This window comes from Epinephelus moara, chromosome 16, assembly GCF_006386435.1.
Source record: "Epinephelus moara isolate mb chromosome 16, YSFRI_EMoa_1.0, whole genome shotgun sequence".
NCBI lineage: Eukaryota > Metazoa > Chordata > Actinopteri > Perciformes > Serranidae > Epinephelus > Epinephelus moara.
Window position 1 is genome coordinate 45,604,058 of NC_065521.1, and position 15,417 is coordinate 45,619,474.

The window sequence follows — 15,417 nt, forward strand, 5'->3', positions numbered from 1 at the left end:
ACTGAAACGCTGACGAAATGCCGAAGAATGCCACCGTAAAAAAACCCAAAACATAACAAACAAATCTGATCTTAAAAAAGTGATATTTCATCAAAATGACTTTTTTCATCGTCTCATTAAAAATTTGTCCAAAAATAAATTGTTTGCATGACAAGAGTGTAAAGCTGAGGCTTTCTCCAACTCCAGGATTTCATCCATAACTTTTAACTTTCAAACATCAAAGGGTAAATTTTAAAAATATAAGGGACTGTTCTTTACTTATGAGAGGAGGGGGATGGCTGGGGTGTGACTTTGTTGTTTTTGTGTTTGTTTGTTTTTTTACCCACCCTGAAGCTCCAGATATTTCCCCTTGAACCTCCCTGAGTGACTGGAGGAAAACCCATGACCCTCCCTCCACCATAAATGAGTTATTAGATTTTTAAAACTTACCCTTTGATGTTTGAAAGTTAAAAGTTAAAGATGAAATCCTGGAGTTGAAAAAAATTCTCATTTTTTTACTCATTGGACAAACTGTTAATTTTTGGACAAGTTCTACATGAGACGTAGAATAAAGTGATTTTGATTAAGTATCACTGTTTTAAGATCTGATTTCTTTTGGGGGGGTTTTATTGTGATGGAAGCGTTCATTGTACATGACGTGTCCAAGGTCCGTCGGAAATGTGAAAATATAACAATGTCTTCTTTTTTTTTTTGGTGTGATTTTTAAAGAAAACATTGCTTCCAAACCCGCTGGCCCGTAGAAACAGTGTTTCCTTTAAAAATCTGCAGTAAAATAAAATATAAAACACAACCGCTACATTTTTATGCCTCTACCCAAGACCAAAATAAAAAAACATAAGTCCCTCCCACCTCATAAATAAAGAACAGTCCCTATTAACTAATTTATGGTTGAAGGAGGGACATGCATTTTCTGCCTGTTGCTCCAGGAGGCTCAAGGAAAAATATTTGTAGCTTTGGGGAGGTTCAAAGTTAAATAAAAAACAACAGCTCAATCAGTTATCTAAAGAAGTTATCAATAATAATGTTAAAAGTAAATCAATGGTTCTCACAGTAACTCATCAATAAGTTGATCATGTAATAAATGGATTTTGGTCCAGATGATATGCAGCTGTTTCCTTCAGAAGGTCAGAGGTCAAACAGTTCAACGAAATGTCTGCTGGTCGACTGACTGAATTAAACAGCAGCCACAACCCAGAAACCCAAAAGTTTACCTCTAAGTGATGTACAGAGAGAAATAAATGATTTATTAACCCTTTATAAAGTTGTGATTTTTATTGTACTCTATTGAAGCAGGTAAATTTGTCTTAGGTGTTTGGTCACAAAAAAAAAAGAATAAATATAAAAATGCAAAACTACAATACAATTAAAATACATCACAGAAATACTGTAGATTTTGTACTCACGTATTTTATGACAAAGACGTACAAATAAATGTTTTTGTAAACAAACGTGACCAAAAAGTCCCAGCTGACGTGTCTTTAGTCCACCACATGTCGTCACAGATACCATGACGTCACTGCAGGTGTGATGATGATGTCGTACCTTCATGTGAACCTCTGCTGCGTATGATTGGTGAGATTACTGATTTGTATAAATGGAGTAAATGAAGGGAGATGTGTCGACAACAGCTTCAGTCTGTGGGACGTCCAGAACAGATTCAGCAGTTCGTGATACAAACATGATGATGACAGCAAGTGAATCTGACTCTGAATCAGTCTGTGTCAGTGGTGCTGAAGATATTCCAGCTCGTCACTCTCCTCTGGTCCTCTGACAGAACTCCGCCCACCATCTGACATGAGATATGAAATGAGATATGAGACGACATGTAGTGAAACATGTGATGAGAGAAAAAGAGATAAGACAGAATGAGATCATGGATGAGTGAGATAAACCGAGATGTGTGATGGTGGTAGAAAATATAGCAATGACAGAAAACTGTACAACATATGAAATAGAATGAGAGATTTAAAACGACACAGGAGGAAAAGAGATCGGCCTCAATAGGAGAAAATATAACGTGATGTAAAACAGTAGACGTTAAGTGAGACTCGATGAGACTGAACGAGATGAATCAAGATGAAATGAGATCTTAACTTCATAATAAGCTGCAGTATGTGACAACATGAGAGGACACAGAATGAGCCTGAAGATAAGATAAAAATAAAACATTAATGTTTTTGTTAGAGTCATTTTTACCAAGTCCTAGTTTCCCATGATTTTTTGCTTGTCACTTGAATGCACCACCTGACCTAGCATCTGGGGAACCTTTAATTAAAGGCAGGTGTGCTGAAGTGAATGTGAAGCGTGGAAGACGCCACAGGGCTACAGTCTGTAACCGCCATGTGTTTGGGTAATCTTAGTTTTTATTGTTTGATGAGGTTTTGTAATACCCCGTTGATTTAAGAAAAAAATAGTTGATAGTATCATCGTGCAACTCTCCACACACCCTGCAAACCAACCGAAGCACCTGGATCATAGAACCGTGAGTACAATTAAACCAAAGACAGTGAGTATATCATATCTCCTGTTATGACCTCTGTGGGCGGCCAATTTTGAACTTATGTGGAAGCCGCAATAGTTATAAAGTGAGACAAGAGTAATGACATCATTTGGATCAAATACAATCAAATGTGACATAAAAATCAAGATGATCTCAGTTAAAATGAAACGACACTCTTCAAATAAGATGAGACATAAAATGACACCACAAAACGTGAGAGGGACAAACATGAAGGTTAAAAAATAAAACATGACGCCATCAGATAAAAGTAGATTTGATGTGAGACCATGCGGCTGTTTGCCTCCGCACACCAGTCGAATTTCTCTTCTGTTGTGTTCACACGAAACGCAATGTGAATTTTCACGATGAAGCGATGAGTGAACTTCAACCAGTACGTATTCGGTGTCGTATATCCCTGGAGGATCTCAATGCTGATTGGCTATCACGCACGAATCAGTTGCTCAGGTTCAGATTTTTCAACTCTCTCAAATAAGCATATGATGCGAAATTGCACTTTATGCATTTTACTTGCACCTGGTGTGAACACAACGTTACAGTCTCCATTCATGTCAGTGAAAACATGGATGCTTCACACACAGAAGATCTATACAATCAGCACAGTTTCAAGATTAGAGTCACCAATTCAGTATCTGACCAAATGTCTCCCCTTCTGTTCCTGAGATATGACGTTAAAACATGATGATGTCACAGTCAAGCTGACCTTTGACCTTTTGGATATGAAATGTCATCACTTCATTATTTTGTCATAATTAGTGAATGAATTCTTAAGTTGAGGCCAAAAACATGTTTTGTGAGGTCACACTGACCTTTGACCTTCGATTACAAAATTCTAATCAGTTCATTACTGATTCAAAGAGGACGTTAGTGCCAAATTTGAAGAAATTCCCATGAGGTGTTTTTAAGATACCACGTTCACAAGAATATCAGACGAGGTCGTAGTGACCATGACCTTTCACCTTTGACCACCAAATTCTAATCAGTTGCTCCTTAACTTAAAGTTGATGTTTGTGCCAAATGCAGTCTTCATTTTGTTCATCTATGATTTTCATTTTCATCAACAGCCTTTCTTCCATAAATCGATGAATAAATCCGTCTAATGAGCTAAAAATAGATCTTGATATTAAAAAGTAAAATGAAATCTTTGTTTTATTTTCCTTGACGAGACGTGATGAAAGTGTTAGTGGTGGACTGTCGGACATTCAAATCCGAGGACGGCTGTGCTTGTAATTATCTTCAAATGAGTGACAGGCTGGTAAACTCCAGTAAATAGTCTGCATCAGGATGTTTCAGTAGCCAGCAGAAACAGTCAGAGCGGAGCAGCGAGTTGTGAGCTGTAATTCAGTGGTAAATAATCACGGGAAAATTTAAGTGTCAGATTAAAACTGATGAGATAATTAGATTAAATGAGATGAGATACAAAGAGACGTGAGATGTGATGACATAAAATCAGATGATGACATGACACACGTTTGATATCTGATGACATGAAACAGAATGAGATGACGACAGGAAGCATGATGAAATCAAAGATTTGAGATGTTTAACGTACAAAGGTCATCAGACGACAGCAGCTCGGGGGTTTGAATCCTTCCCTCCTCGTACAAAGTTTTCTTCTGCAGGAAACGCTGCTTACTGGGATTGATGTGGACTGAACACACACATGAGAACAATCAGTTTTCACACTCCATCACTTCAATCACACATCTCCATGGTAACAAGGATTTTTTTGTCTGTTAAATAAACTGTTCAGAGTAGTGAGATTACTTTGTTTCCAAAACAAAAACAGTGTTTTGTGAAATAAAGACCCTAGTTCAGATCCAAACAAATAAACTGCAGTCTGCTCCTTGAACAAGCTGCTGACGTACCTGAGGGCCCCGGAGACACCGACTGCAGGGACCCCGCAGAAGAGAGGCATTGTGGGACACCATGGAGCTCTGCTGTGGTTTGCCCGGGCCCTGACCCGTCACTGGGGCTGCTGGGCTGGGGAGGGAAGTTGTACTGGTCCTCAGTGGGGACAGAAGGCTGGCTCAGCTGCGACTCTGTGGGCCCAGTTGGCCTGTGATACTGGTCTCTGGTGGATGAAGACAGAGACCTGGAACTGGTCCCATTAGATCTGTGCTGGGAGCTAACGTCGTACTGGGAGAGGCCTCGACTCTCATCCGTTTCACATGGACCAGCAAACGAGGAGGAGGAGGAAGAGAGGGAGGCAGAGGAGTGCAGTGGGTGAGGAGGGGTGAGGGAGCAGAAAGAAGAGGAGGAGGAGGAGAGCTGAGAGGACTGGGAGGGCTGGTACGTATCCTCCAGTGGTCCCAGTTTGGACAGCTGGTTGGAGAGAGTTCCCACAGTAGAGTCCAGGGGGAGGGNAGGAGGAGGAGGAGGAGGAGGAGGAGGAGGAGGAGGAAGAGGAGGAGGAGCTGGTCTTCCTCACAATGACGTGGATGTCCTGAAGTTTTTCAAACACCTGTGAGGAGAACACCGACATGAGGAAGAGAAGAGGACCCGAGCAGGATCCCTGAGGATGCCTCGCTCGTTTCACTTCTATCATCACACATCTACATCAATAAAGAGGTGCTAGCGCCCCCAGAGGCTGCAGACATCACTACAGCCATAATCTGAAGTTTCTCTGATCTTAGAGATGTCTGTGGCTGCAAATATTAAAATAAGATTATCTCAAATTAAGATTTGACTTTCCATATTTGGTGAATGACAAAATAACATGAACACTGACTAATAACTTTCTGACCTGTGACCTAAAATTAAAAATGAAAGTGAGTTTTTGTTTTATTTTCATTTCAACCGTTCCAACATTTGATCAGTTTTCAAATTGAAAATATACGCTCGCCGGCCACATCATTAGGTACACCTTGCTAGTGCCAGGTTGGACCACCTTTTTAATTCTTTGTGTCACAGATTCAACAAGGTGCTGGAAACAATACTCTGAGATTTTGGTCCATATTGACATGACGACATCACACAGTTGATCCATGATGTTTCAGCACATCCCAAAGGTGCTCTATTGGACTGAGATCTGGTGACTGTGGAGGCCATTGGAGTACAGTGAACTCATTGTCATGTTTGAGATGATGTGAGCTTTGTGACATAAAGGGATGGACACGCTCAGCAACAATACTCAGGTAGGCTGTGGTGTTTAAACCATGCTCAGTTGGTACTAAGAAAATCTCCCCCACACCATTACACCAGCAGCAGCAGCCTGAAGCGTTGATACAAGGCAGGATGGATCCATGCTTCCATCTGAATGTGGTTTTTCCAATCTTCTATTGTCCAGTTTTGGTGAGAAAACCCTTGTGAATTGTAGCCTCAGTTTCCTGTTGTTAGCTGACAGGAGTGGCACCTGGTGTGGTCTTCTGCTGCTGTAGCCCATCTGCTTCAAGGTTGGACAAGGTGTTGTTGCTTCAGAGATGGTCTTCTGCACACCTTGGTTGGAACCAGTGCTTATTTGACTTCCTGTTGCCTTTCTATCATCTTGAACCAGTCTGGCCATTCTCCTCTGACCTCTGGCATCAACAAGGCATTTTGGCTCACTGGATATTTGCTCTTTTTGGGACCATCCTCTGTAAACCCTAGAGATGGTTGTGCTGAAAATCCCAGTAAATACTCAGACCAGCCCGTCTGGCACCAACAACCATGCCAAGTTCAAAGTCACTTCAATCACCTTTCTTCATCATTCTGATGCTCCGTTTGAACTTCAGCAGGACGTCTTCACCATGTCTACATGACTAAATGTTAATTAGTTGCTGACACCTGATTGGCTGATTAGATATGTGCTTTAACAAGCAGCTGAACAGGTGGCCGGTAAGTATAAGTTGTATAAGTTTAAGTTGACTTTTGACAGACATCATGACTGGGAAATAAAAAGTCATTTTAAATCATCCAGTGAGAACACTAGCCCCTTTTTACACTTCCTGTTTGTTCGCTGAGTGGGGGGACAGAGTTGTCGCATACAATGATGTCTGCATACACAGCACAGCCAGCAGGACAGCATCATGAGTGGGATGGGTGTGGCAACATATTATGCTTAGCACTTAGCAGCTAACTCAAAGAAGAAGAACAGCAGCTGTTAGCAGTTAGCAGCTAACTCAAACAATGAGGTCCAGGAGCTCCTTACCCTCTGAGCAGAGGACGAGATCAGCCGCCATATAACAGGGACGCGAAATGATTGTTATTGACGTGCTTTATGTTGTTATTGTTTATAAAGTGCTGCCGATGTGTGTTACATGTAACACAGCGCTGTTGTGTTAGACGTCACACCTGTCATGCCTCCTTTTATTCTGTGATGTCATCATGCTGTCTAAAATCATACACTGGAGTGACACGATGCTGCCGTTGTTTGGTTCTGTATAAAGCTGATGAAACTCTGTGTTCTTGAATAAACTAACGAGCAGGCGGACTAACAGAGCCTCAGTCTAAATATGCAGACTGAATGTTTGACCTAAATGTGTAGAGGAAGTGAAAATAGGTGCACACACTGGTGTTGTGTCGTAGGGTCTCCTCCTCCTGTTAAAATGACACTTCCTGTAGCACTAACACAGGAAACTCTTATGTGATGTGACTTAAAACATTTAAGACCCATCCTGTGTGTATTTAAAACATTTGAGGAGCTTTTAAGGACCAGCAATCACCCTGGAACTTCATGAAGTGTCTCTGACCTTGGTCATGGCCGGTCTCCTTTTCCTTTTCTTGTCCAGACACTTGCACGCTAAAGCCACCACCTCCATACAGCCAGCCGGCTCTGCAGCACCACCTAAACACACAACATGAGTACAGCAGCTGCAGGTTAACAGGTAGGGAAGGTCATGTGACACTAAAGTGGGATTTATACTTCTGCGTAAAATAGACGCTGTACCTATGTCGTACCTACACAGCCTACGCAGTACCCTGACATGCACCTCCCCAGGAATTTAATGACCCATCACGGCACAGTAGACCTCCTGTTTATTTTTGTAAAGTGAAAACCATTTCCCTCAGTGGAAACCAAACTTCTACTAACTTTTATTTCACTGATAGGAAACAATAAACTGAAGACAATGAAGCCACAAAATAGCATTTAAAGTCCTGTGTGTGATTTATCCTGGCTTCATATGAGTAGAGAGCAACTCTGATAGCTGCTAGGCTAATTTATACAATGTAAAATGCCATAGGTTTGTGCTAATGATGTTAGCATGTTGTATTTATTTGGAAAACGTGTTCAGTATCAGACAGTTGTTTTGTCAGTGAACCTTGTGAGCTGTAATGGAGCCGAATTTTGCAACGTTACCTTTGTTTAATGTTGGAGGGTTACAGTAGATGGCGCTGGAATTAAAGTGGTGGTGTCTGCTCAGGTGATCTTTCAAGTGCACTATATTTAACCCTCTTGGGTGCGTTCGGCCTGACAGAACTTTTTGGATCAAATGGATAGCTGCTGATATACAGTAGAACGTTTTGATATAGGATCTCATGAAGAATCTTCTTAATGATGACAGAATTGTAATTCTCACCCATATCTTTCTAAATATATTTCAGATTGCAGACGCCACAGTCAAACGAATCAATCATCCTCATGTTCTATGATAGTGCGCCAGCTACTGAGCCCTTTGGAAAGTGCGTTCAGATTTCACTGCGCATGTGTTGTACCCCAGTGATATGGTGCCATGACCTCTCCTCTTTTTAACCTCCTTGACAGAAACCCCACCGCCGGCCAGTGTTTTGGAGGTGTAACTGCAGAGTGATCACAAAGGTGTAGGCCACAGCGCAGGGTCTGCGTAGAGCTGAGGCACAACTGTAAATCCGCCTTAACACATACACTGACCTGCGATCAGCCGCTGGTCCAGCTGTTTCCTCCAGGATGCTGCACACGAACCCTCTGGACTGTCCTCCACCTCCTCCACCAGGTCCCTCTACACCACCAGAACCAGAACCAGATCACTGAGCCAAACACCATAACAACAATTCAGCTAGGTTTTGATATTTTAATGTGTGTGCGTTCTGACCAGGTATCGCTCTCCTGACTTCGTGTTTTTCTCCAGAGCTCGCCGACCTGTCAGAATCTCCAACAGCACCTGAGACACACAGCAGACGTGTCTGAGTCAGTCCTGAGCTGATGAACCAATCGCTGTAAAGTCAAAGTAAGTCTGTATCTATCACAGACTACATTTCCCATCTGCCCCTGCCATGTCTCACCACTCCAAAGCTGTATGTGTCCACAGCGGGCCCCAGCTCTCCGTCCCTCACGTATTCATCCGGCAGGTACGCCAGCGTTCCTCTGACCGTTGCCGTCTTACCGACAGATACTGTCTGAGCCGCCGTGCGTCCCGCCGGGCTGCGACACGCAAACCGAGCCAGACCGAAGTCCGCCAGCTTGGCCACCAGGTGGCGGTCCAACAGGATGTTTGAACTGCAGAGACACAGAGAGAAACAGAGCTGAGTGCTGACAGCAGGTGAACGTGCAACAGGTGCAGGCAGTGAACGCGCAGTGACCTCTTCACGTCTCCGTGGATCAGCACCGAGTGTCCATCAGGCGGCGAGTGGAGGTACTGCAGAGCAGCTGACGCTCCTTTGACAACACCGAGTCTCTGAGACCAGGAGAGACACGCCCGCTCCTGACAACAAACACACACACACACACACATGCACACACACACACACACACACACACACAGATGACATCACATCAGGATGGACACTTTTAAAACATATGAAGACACATACAGAGTCGAGATGTACTCCTGTCTCTCCTGATTGAACTGCAGCCATATGTTGTGTTGGTGTGTGTGTGTGTGTGTGTGTGTGTGTGTTACCTGTTGCAGTTGGTCCTCCAGTGACCTCAGCTCCATGTAGCTGTAGATCAGACACACTGATCCTCCTCCTACACTGAAACCCAACAGATCCACGATGTTCGGATGTCTGAACCTGAACAACACACGTGTTAGTGTTTGTCACTGTGTCTCACACACACACACACACACACGATCTGGGCTGTATTACTGCAGAGAGCAGGTTTGAGGTATTTAACCCCAGTGTTGGGCAGCAGCGTCACTAAAATAGCAATGTCACTAACTTAACTCCATTTCTCAGTAGCGTGGTGGTGACGTCACGACTTTCTGAGTCAAATATCTTTTCATTAGTGACATTGATTAATTGATTAATCAAAAGTTCAAAGCTCTTTTTCCCAGGAAAAAAAGTACTGTTGTTCTGTGGTGGTCTGGATCAAAGTCAGGATAATAAAACTGAGATTAGGTGATGTCACTGACACCATTGCCACCCCGAGGCACATAGACAAGGGGTCGGCGGATATTCAAGTGCTGGAATTTGTTATTTTCGTGACAACGCCTGAATGCAACACAGGCTCCGCTCCAACGGAGTGTGTGCACAGTGCTGCGCTGCGGGTTCGGGCCGTGCTCGGTTATAATTGGGGGCGGGGGCGGGGCGAGGTGCAATATTTATTCTGCAAACAGCCCATCCATAGAGAGACTCCCACAGAATAAATATTTTGTATCTGGCTGATGACAATCTTAATTTAAGGCACCATATTGAATTTAATTTGACATAAAGTAAAAAAATAAAAGTAGCTCTGCAGAAAGTGAGTTAGTTTTACCATTTCCTCGTAGCTTAGCTTGTTACATTTCTCCGGGGACAGCTTCAATGTACTGAAACTTTGATGCAGAGTATCTGGTAACTCAGCTCACTACATTTTCCAAGTAGCTCGCCAAACACTGTGTTCACCCTGAGATGAGGGAAAATTTGGGTTTTTCCCGTTTCAGAAAGAGAGGAAACTTTAACTGTCAGTCAGTCAGTGTGGTCACTGACTGTGAGGCGAACCTGCTCGATGGCAGTTTGTCTGTGTCTCCTCCCGTTGATAGAGACAGACACACTGATGTATCTCTTCATTGGTTCAGTCTGTATCAGAGCGCGTTAATTAGCAGAGGTTTACTGTGAGAATCAAAATCCTGGTTGGATGTTAGTGTGCGTCTCAGGACCATCTAAAGTTTCCACTGTTATGTCAGTCATTTCTTTGAACAGTGGTTTTTGCCCTCGCATTAAAATATCATGCAGCATGAAACCCCCCTCAGCTCAGAATCAAACCTCCTTACAGGACGGATGGACGGACAAACCAAAAGCATAATGTCTCCGTCCACAGCTGGCGCCGGCACGAGACATCAAATCTCAAAGTTTACACCGATGCTGTTTTGTTGAATCCACGGCTGTACTCACTTTGACAGTTTGTCCACTTCAGTGTGGAAACTCTCCTTCAGCAGAGCCCAGTCCAGCAGACAGTCCTACAACAACAACAACAACAACAACAACAACAACAACAGCTCTGACCAACCACAGTCCACTTCCTGTCAGTGTTACAGCCAATAGAAACACAGCTGTAGAAGTTCATGTTCAGTGATCAAACTTGATGTTTACACTTTGATCAATATTCACTGGCTGCTTCACAAACATGACATCACATCCTGTTTAAGTGCTGCGTGTCATGTGACCTTCACCATGAGTTGTATGTGTGCTGTGCTGTGATGTGATTGGCTGACCTGTTTGAGTCTCTTGATGGCACAGTTGGTGTTCCTCAGAGTCGCTCTGTACACCACTCCGAACCCCCCCTCCCCCACCTGGAGGGAGGGGGAGAACCCCGCCGTCCCAGCATGCACCTCTTCATACGACCAGCACATCACGCCGCTCCCGCTGATGCTGCCGCTGGTGCTCGCCAACGCCGGGGGCGCCTGAGGGACAGCATCATAATCATCATCATCATCATCATCATCATCATATTCATTATTATGACACCCTGTTCTCTGTGTGTGTGTGTGTGTGTGTGTGTGTGTGTGTGTGTGTGTGTGTGTGTGTGTGTGTGGGGGTGTGTGTTACCTGGGGGGGTCGCTGAAGGTCAGACTGCAGATTGGGAGGGGGCGGGGCTGGTCCAGGGAGGGCTCTTCTTCCTCCTCCTCCTCCTCCTCCTCCTTTGTCTACTGAATAAAGAACACAAGAAGAAGAGCAGGAGTTGATGCCAATACAACGCACAGATATGCAGTGTACACACACACACACACACACACACACACACACACACCTGTGTGTCTAAGTGATTTAGTCTGATCTGGTTTCAACTGAACACCCACGAGAGAATTTTTTTATAATTCAGTTTTCACGACAGATACATTCATGACGTCATCACTTCATCATCATTAACCAGAGGAAGATAAACAAGTAGAAGTAGTAGTCAGTAAGTACAGTAAAACTTTATTTAATAGCCCGGGCTATTATTTGCTTAAATCACTGAAGTCAACAGGCCTTTAATTCCTTTTACACAACTGTTGCTCAGCAAAGATTGAAAATACAATCATATTGCTTATTTGAACCAGTATGAATATTACTTGTCAAAAAATTAGGCTTCATATAACATTTTAATTACAAATCATTCATTTAATCTAGCTCCGACAGACAGCACATCAGTGAGTGTGTCATGACACTTGTTTTACAGCACAAAGGGCTTTGTCTTCCCAATTTGTGGACATTTTTGGCCGCTGTTCTTCCTCTTTGAGTTAGCTGCTAACTGCTAACAGCTACTTTTTAAATCTCCTGCAGAGGGTCGCACACATAACACATCCTCAAAACGCTACACCTGTCCCATCTGTGGTCCAGACCTGCCAGCTCTCCCTTTAAAAGGATAGTGCACCCAAAAATGAAAATTCAGCCATTATCTACTCACCCATATGCCGAGGGAGGCTCAGGTGGAGTTTTAGAGTCCTCACATCACTTGCAGAGATCCAAGGGGAGAGGAGGTAGCAACACAACTCCACCTAATGGAGGCTGACGGCGCCCCAGATTCAAACGTCCAAAAACACATAATTGAAACCACAAAATATCTCCATACTGCTCGTCCGTAGTGATCCAAGTGTCCTGAAGCCCCGACATAAAAAGTTGTTTGGAAAAACGTCATTTGAACTCTGTTTTTAGCCTCATTGTAGCCTGTAGCTCTGACTGCCTCCCTGTGGACTGCATTCATGTGTGTTCACGTGCTTGCAAGTGCACACACGTGGTTTCAATTATGTGTTTTTGGACGTTTGAATCTGGGGCACCGTCAGCCTCCATTAGGTGGAGTTGTGTTGCTACCTCCTCTCCCCTTGGATCTCCGCAAGGGATGTGAGGACTCTAAAACTTCACCTGAGCCTCCCTCGGCATATGGGTGAGTAGATAATGGCTGAATTTTCATTTTTGGGCGTACTATCCCTTTAATGCCCATCATAGACTGTATATAAAGATGGACGACGCATGTCCAACTCCGCCCACTTTACAGAGGTGAAGCTAAAGCCAGGTTCAGATTACACGACATGCTTGTCTATTCTGACAGTCACTATGTCACATTAGGCCATTATGGATAGTCATAAAGAGTCCACAACCAATCATCGTTGGTCGTCTTTCACGCTGTGTGTGATGTCATCGGGTTATTTTTGTCCTATTTTTATTATTATAGCCATTATTTCTGTCACTGTGTCTGTTCATGTCCCAGCTGAACTGTTACTGTAGTAACATAAAAAGTGTCACCAGATGGGCGGAGCTACAACTGAAGTACCACATTAAAACTATGACAGTCACTGAATCCTCCACAGGAAGTTCCTGAAAATGTTTCACAATAAAAGCCTCTTTAGAAAGTGAAGGGATTCTTTCAAATGAAATGATCATATATATATATTATATCCTCCATTATGAAGAAAGAACATTCTTTGCTAGCTTGATGCTAATGGCAGAACTCAGCAGGTTGATAAAGTGCCTCTGCTGTTTCCTTTTTACTCTGTGTGCTAACGTCCCTACAGGAAATATCTGAAAGGCTGGGCTGTTGTTTTCGTACAGTTTCCACGGCAACAGATCGCTCTGTGTTCCTATTGGTCAAAGTGACGGCTGTGACGCGAGAAGTCGTGGAAGACTAAAAGAAAATCAAACAGGCTAGACTTTCTGTTGGAACGTCGTGAGGCGTCCCAGACACAACGTGGGTTGTCGTCTACTATGACACACTACACCAGATGAAACGATGGATTATTGTGTACGAAACTCGTTCACAATCGGAGCCAACAGCGTACGACCCTGTGTCGGGCTGTAATCGGACTGATATCGTGTAGTCTGAACCGGGCATAAAGACTGAACAGCAGCGTGATTAAACTACCTGAAACAACAGAAACCATTTTTGGAAAAAAATTATTTGACGTGTCCTTTGTGTTTTTAGTTTGGCTGATGTCCCATCAGCTGACATGGAGGGGGCGGGGTTTATGACCTATACTGCAGCCGGCCACCAAGGGGCGACCCAGATGTTTTGGCTTCACTTTTGGGGAGCTGTCATGTCGTCCATCTTTATTCAGTCTCTGACACACATGTTGTTATGGCACTGTTACAACCTCCACTGCTGCCTTGAAGACTCTGTCCCCATTCTGTGACTGGACCGTTTACACAGAAGGTGAATAACGGCGCCAAGTTCCTGCCTTGAACAGGAAGTGGAAAACAAGCTACAGCCTCCCATCGCTCTGACAACAACCAGTCAGGTTCAGACCTGTGAGTGTGTGTGTGTGTGTGTGTGTGTGTTACCTGTTGTGCTGAGTCTGCAGGTGCTCAGTGTGGGCGGGGACTCGGGCTGTTTGGCAGGGGGGTCAAAGACAGCAGAAGGAGGAGGAGACGGAGGCGGCGGCAGAGGAGGGGCAGGAGGAAGAGGAGACGAGGAAGGCTTCAGCCTGGACACCCCTGCAGAGAGAGAGAGAGAGAAGTCAGCTGCAGAGTTTGACCTTTGACCCCACAGAGGTCAGCAGAGGTCAGTGAACTCACAGCCAAGGATGACATCACGGGGGCGGAGCAGCTGCAGACGCTCCAACAGGTCGATCAGCTCCCCGACACGACCGTTCCTGTTCTCCCATTGGTTCATCACCCAGTCAGTCCGCCTCTCCCTCCTCTCAGCCAATCGCACGGCGGTCTGATCACTGAGGACCTCCGAGGCTGTAACAGAAATTTATTGATCGATCAGTTTCTAGTTCACAGTACATTTACTCAGGTACAGTACTGAAGCACCACTCTGAAGTATTTATACTTTACTCACACCCACAAAATACTCAAGTACAAGTATCAATAAAGCATGTCAAAATACTCCATTACAAGCAGAGCTTCATGTAGTTGAAGTACTCAAGTACTGTCAGCTTCATGTAGTTAGAGTACTCAAGTACTGTCAGCCTCATGTAGTTAGAGTACTCAAGTACTGTCAGCCTCATGTAGTTAAAGTACTCAAGTACTGTCAGTCTCATGTAGTTAGAGTACTCAAGTACTGTCAGCTTCATGTAGTTAGAGTACTCAAGTACTGTCAGCTTCATGTAGTTAGAATACTCAAGTACTGTCAACCTCATGTAGTTGAAGTACTCAAGTACAAGTACTGTCAACCTCATGTAGTTGAAGTACTCAAGTACTGTCAGCCACATGTAGTTGAAGTACTCAAGTACTGTCAGCCACATGTACTCAAGTACTGTCAGCCTCATGTAGTTAGAATACTCAAGTACTGTCAGCCTCATGTAGTTAAAATACTCAAGTACTGTCATCCTCATGTAGTTAGAGTACTCAAGTACTGTCAGCCACATGTACTCAAGTACTGTCAGCCTCATGTAGTTAGAGTACTCAAGTACTGTCAGCTTCATGTAGTTAGAGTACTCAAGTACTGTCAGCNTACTCAAGTATGTCAACCTCATGTAGTTGAAGTACTCAAGTACTGTCAGCCACATGTACTTAAGTACTATCAGCCACATGTAGTTAAAGTTATCAAGTACTGTCAGCCACATGTAGCTGAAGTACTCAAGTACTCAATCAATCAATCAATCAATTTTATTTATAAAGCCCAATATCACAAATCACAATTTGCCTCACAGGGCTTTACA

At 43.8% G+C, this 15,417-nt stretch overlaps 1 protein-coding gene across 1 annotated transcript in view; it reads right to left on the reverse strand.

Moving 5' to 3' along the window:
- Positions 1-1,260: 1,260 nt before the first annotated feature.
- Positions 1,261-15,417, reverse strand: part of irak1 (interleukin-1 receptor-associated kinase 1) — a 16,985-nt gene continuing 2,828 nt past the window's right edge. Inside the window, 15 exon segments of the mRNA XM_050064787.1 lie at positions 1,261-1,789; positions 4,071-4,169; positions 4,387-4,874; positions 4,876-4,982; positions 7,189-7,283; positions 8,328-8,415; positions 8,509-8,577; positions 8,699-8,912; positions 8,996-9,117; positions 9,316-9,427; positions 10,730-10,794; positions 11,050-11,238; positions 11,384-11,484; positions 14,093-14,245; positions 14,327-14,494. Of these exon segments, the coding sequence (XP_049920744.1) occupies positions 1,722-1,789; positions 4,071-4,169; positions 4,387-4,874; positions 4,876-4,982; positions 7,189-7,283; positions 8,328-8,415; positions 8,509-8,577; positions 8,699-8,912; positions 8,996-9,117; positions 9,316-9,427; positions 10,730-10,794; positions 11,050-11,238; positions 11,384-11,484; positions 14,093-14,245; positions 14,327-14,494 (2,138 nt within the window). The 3' untranslated portion in view covers positions 1,261-1,721.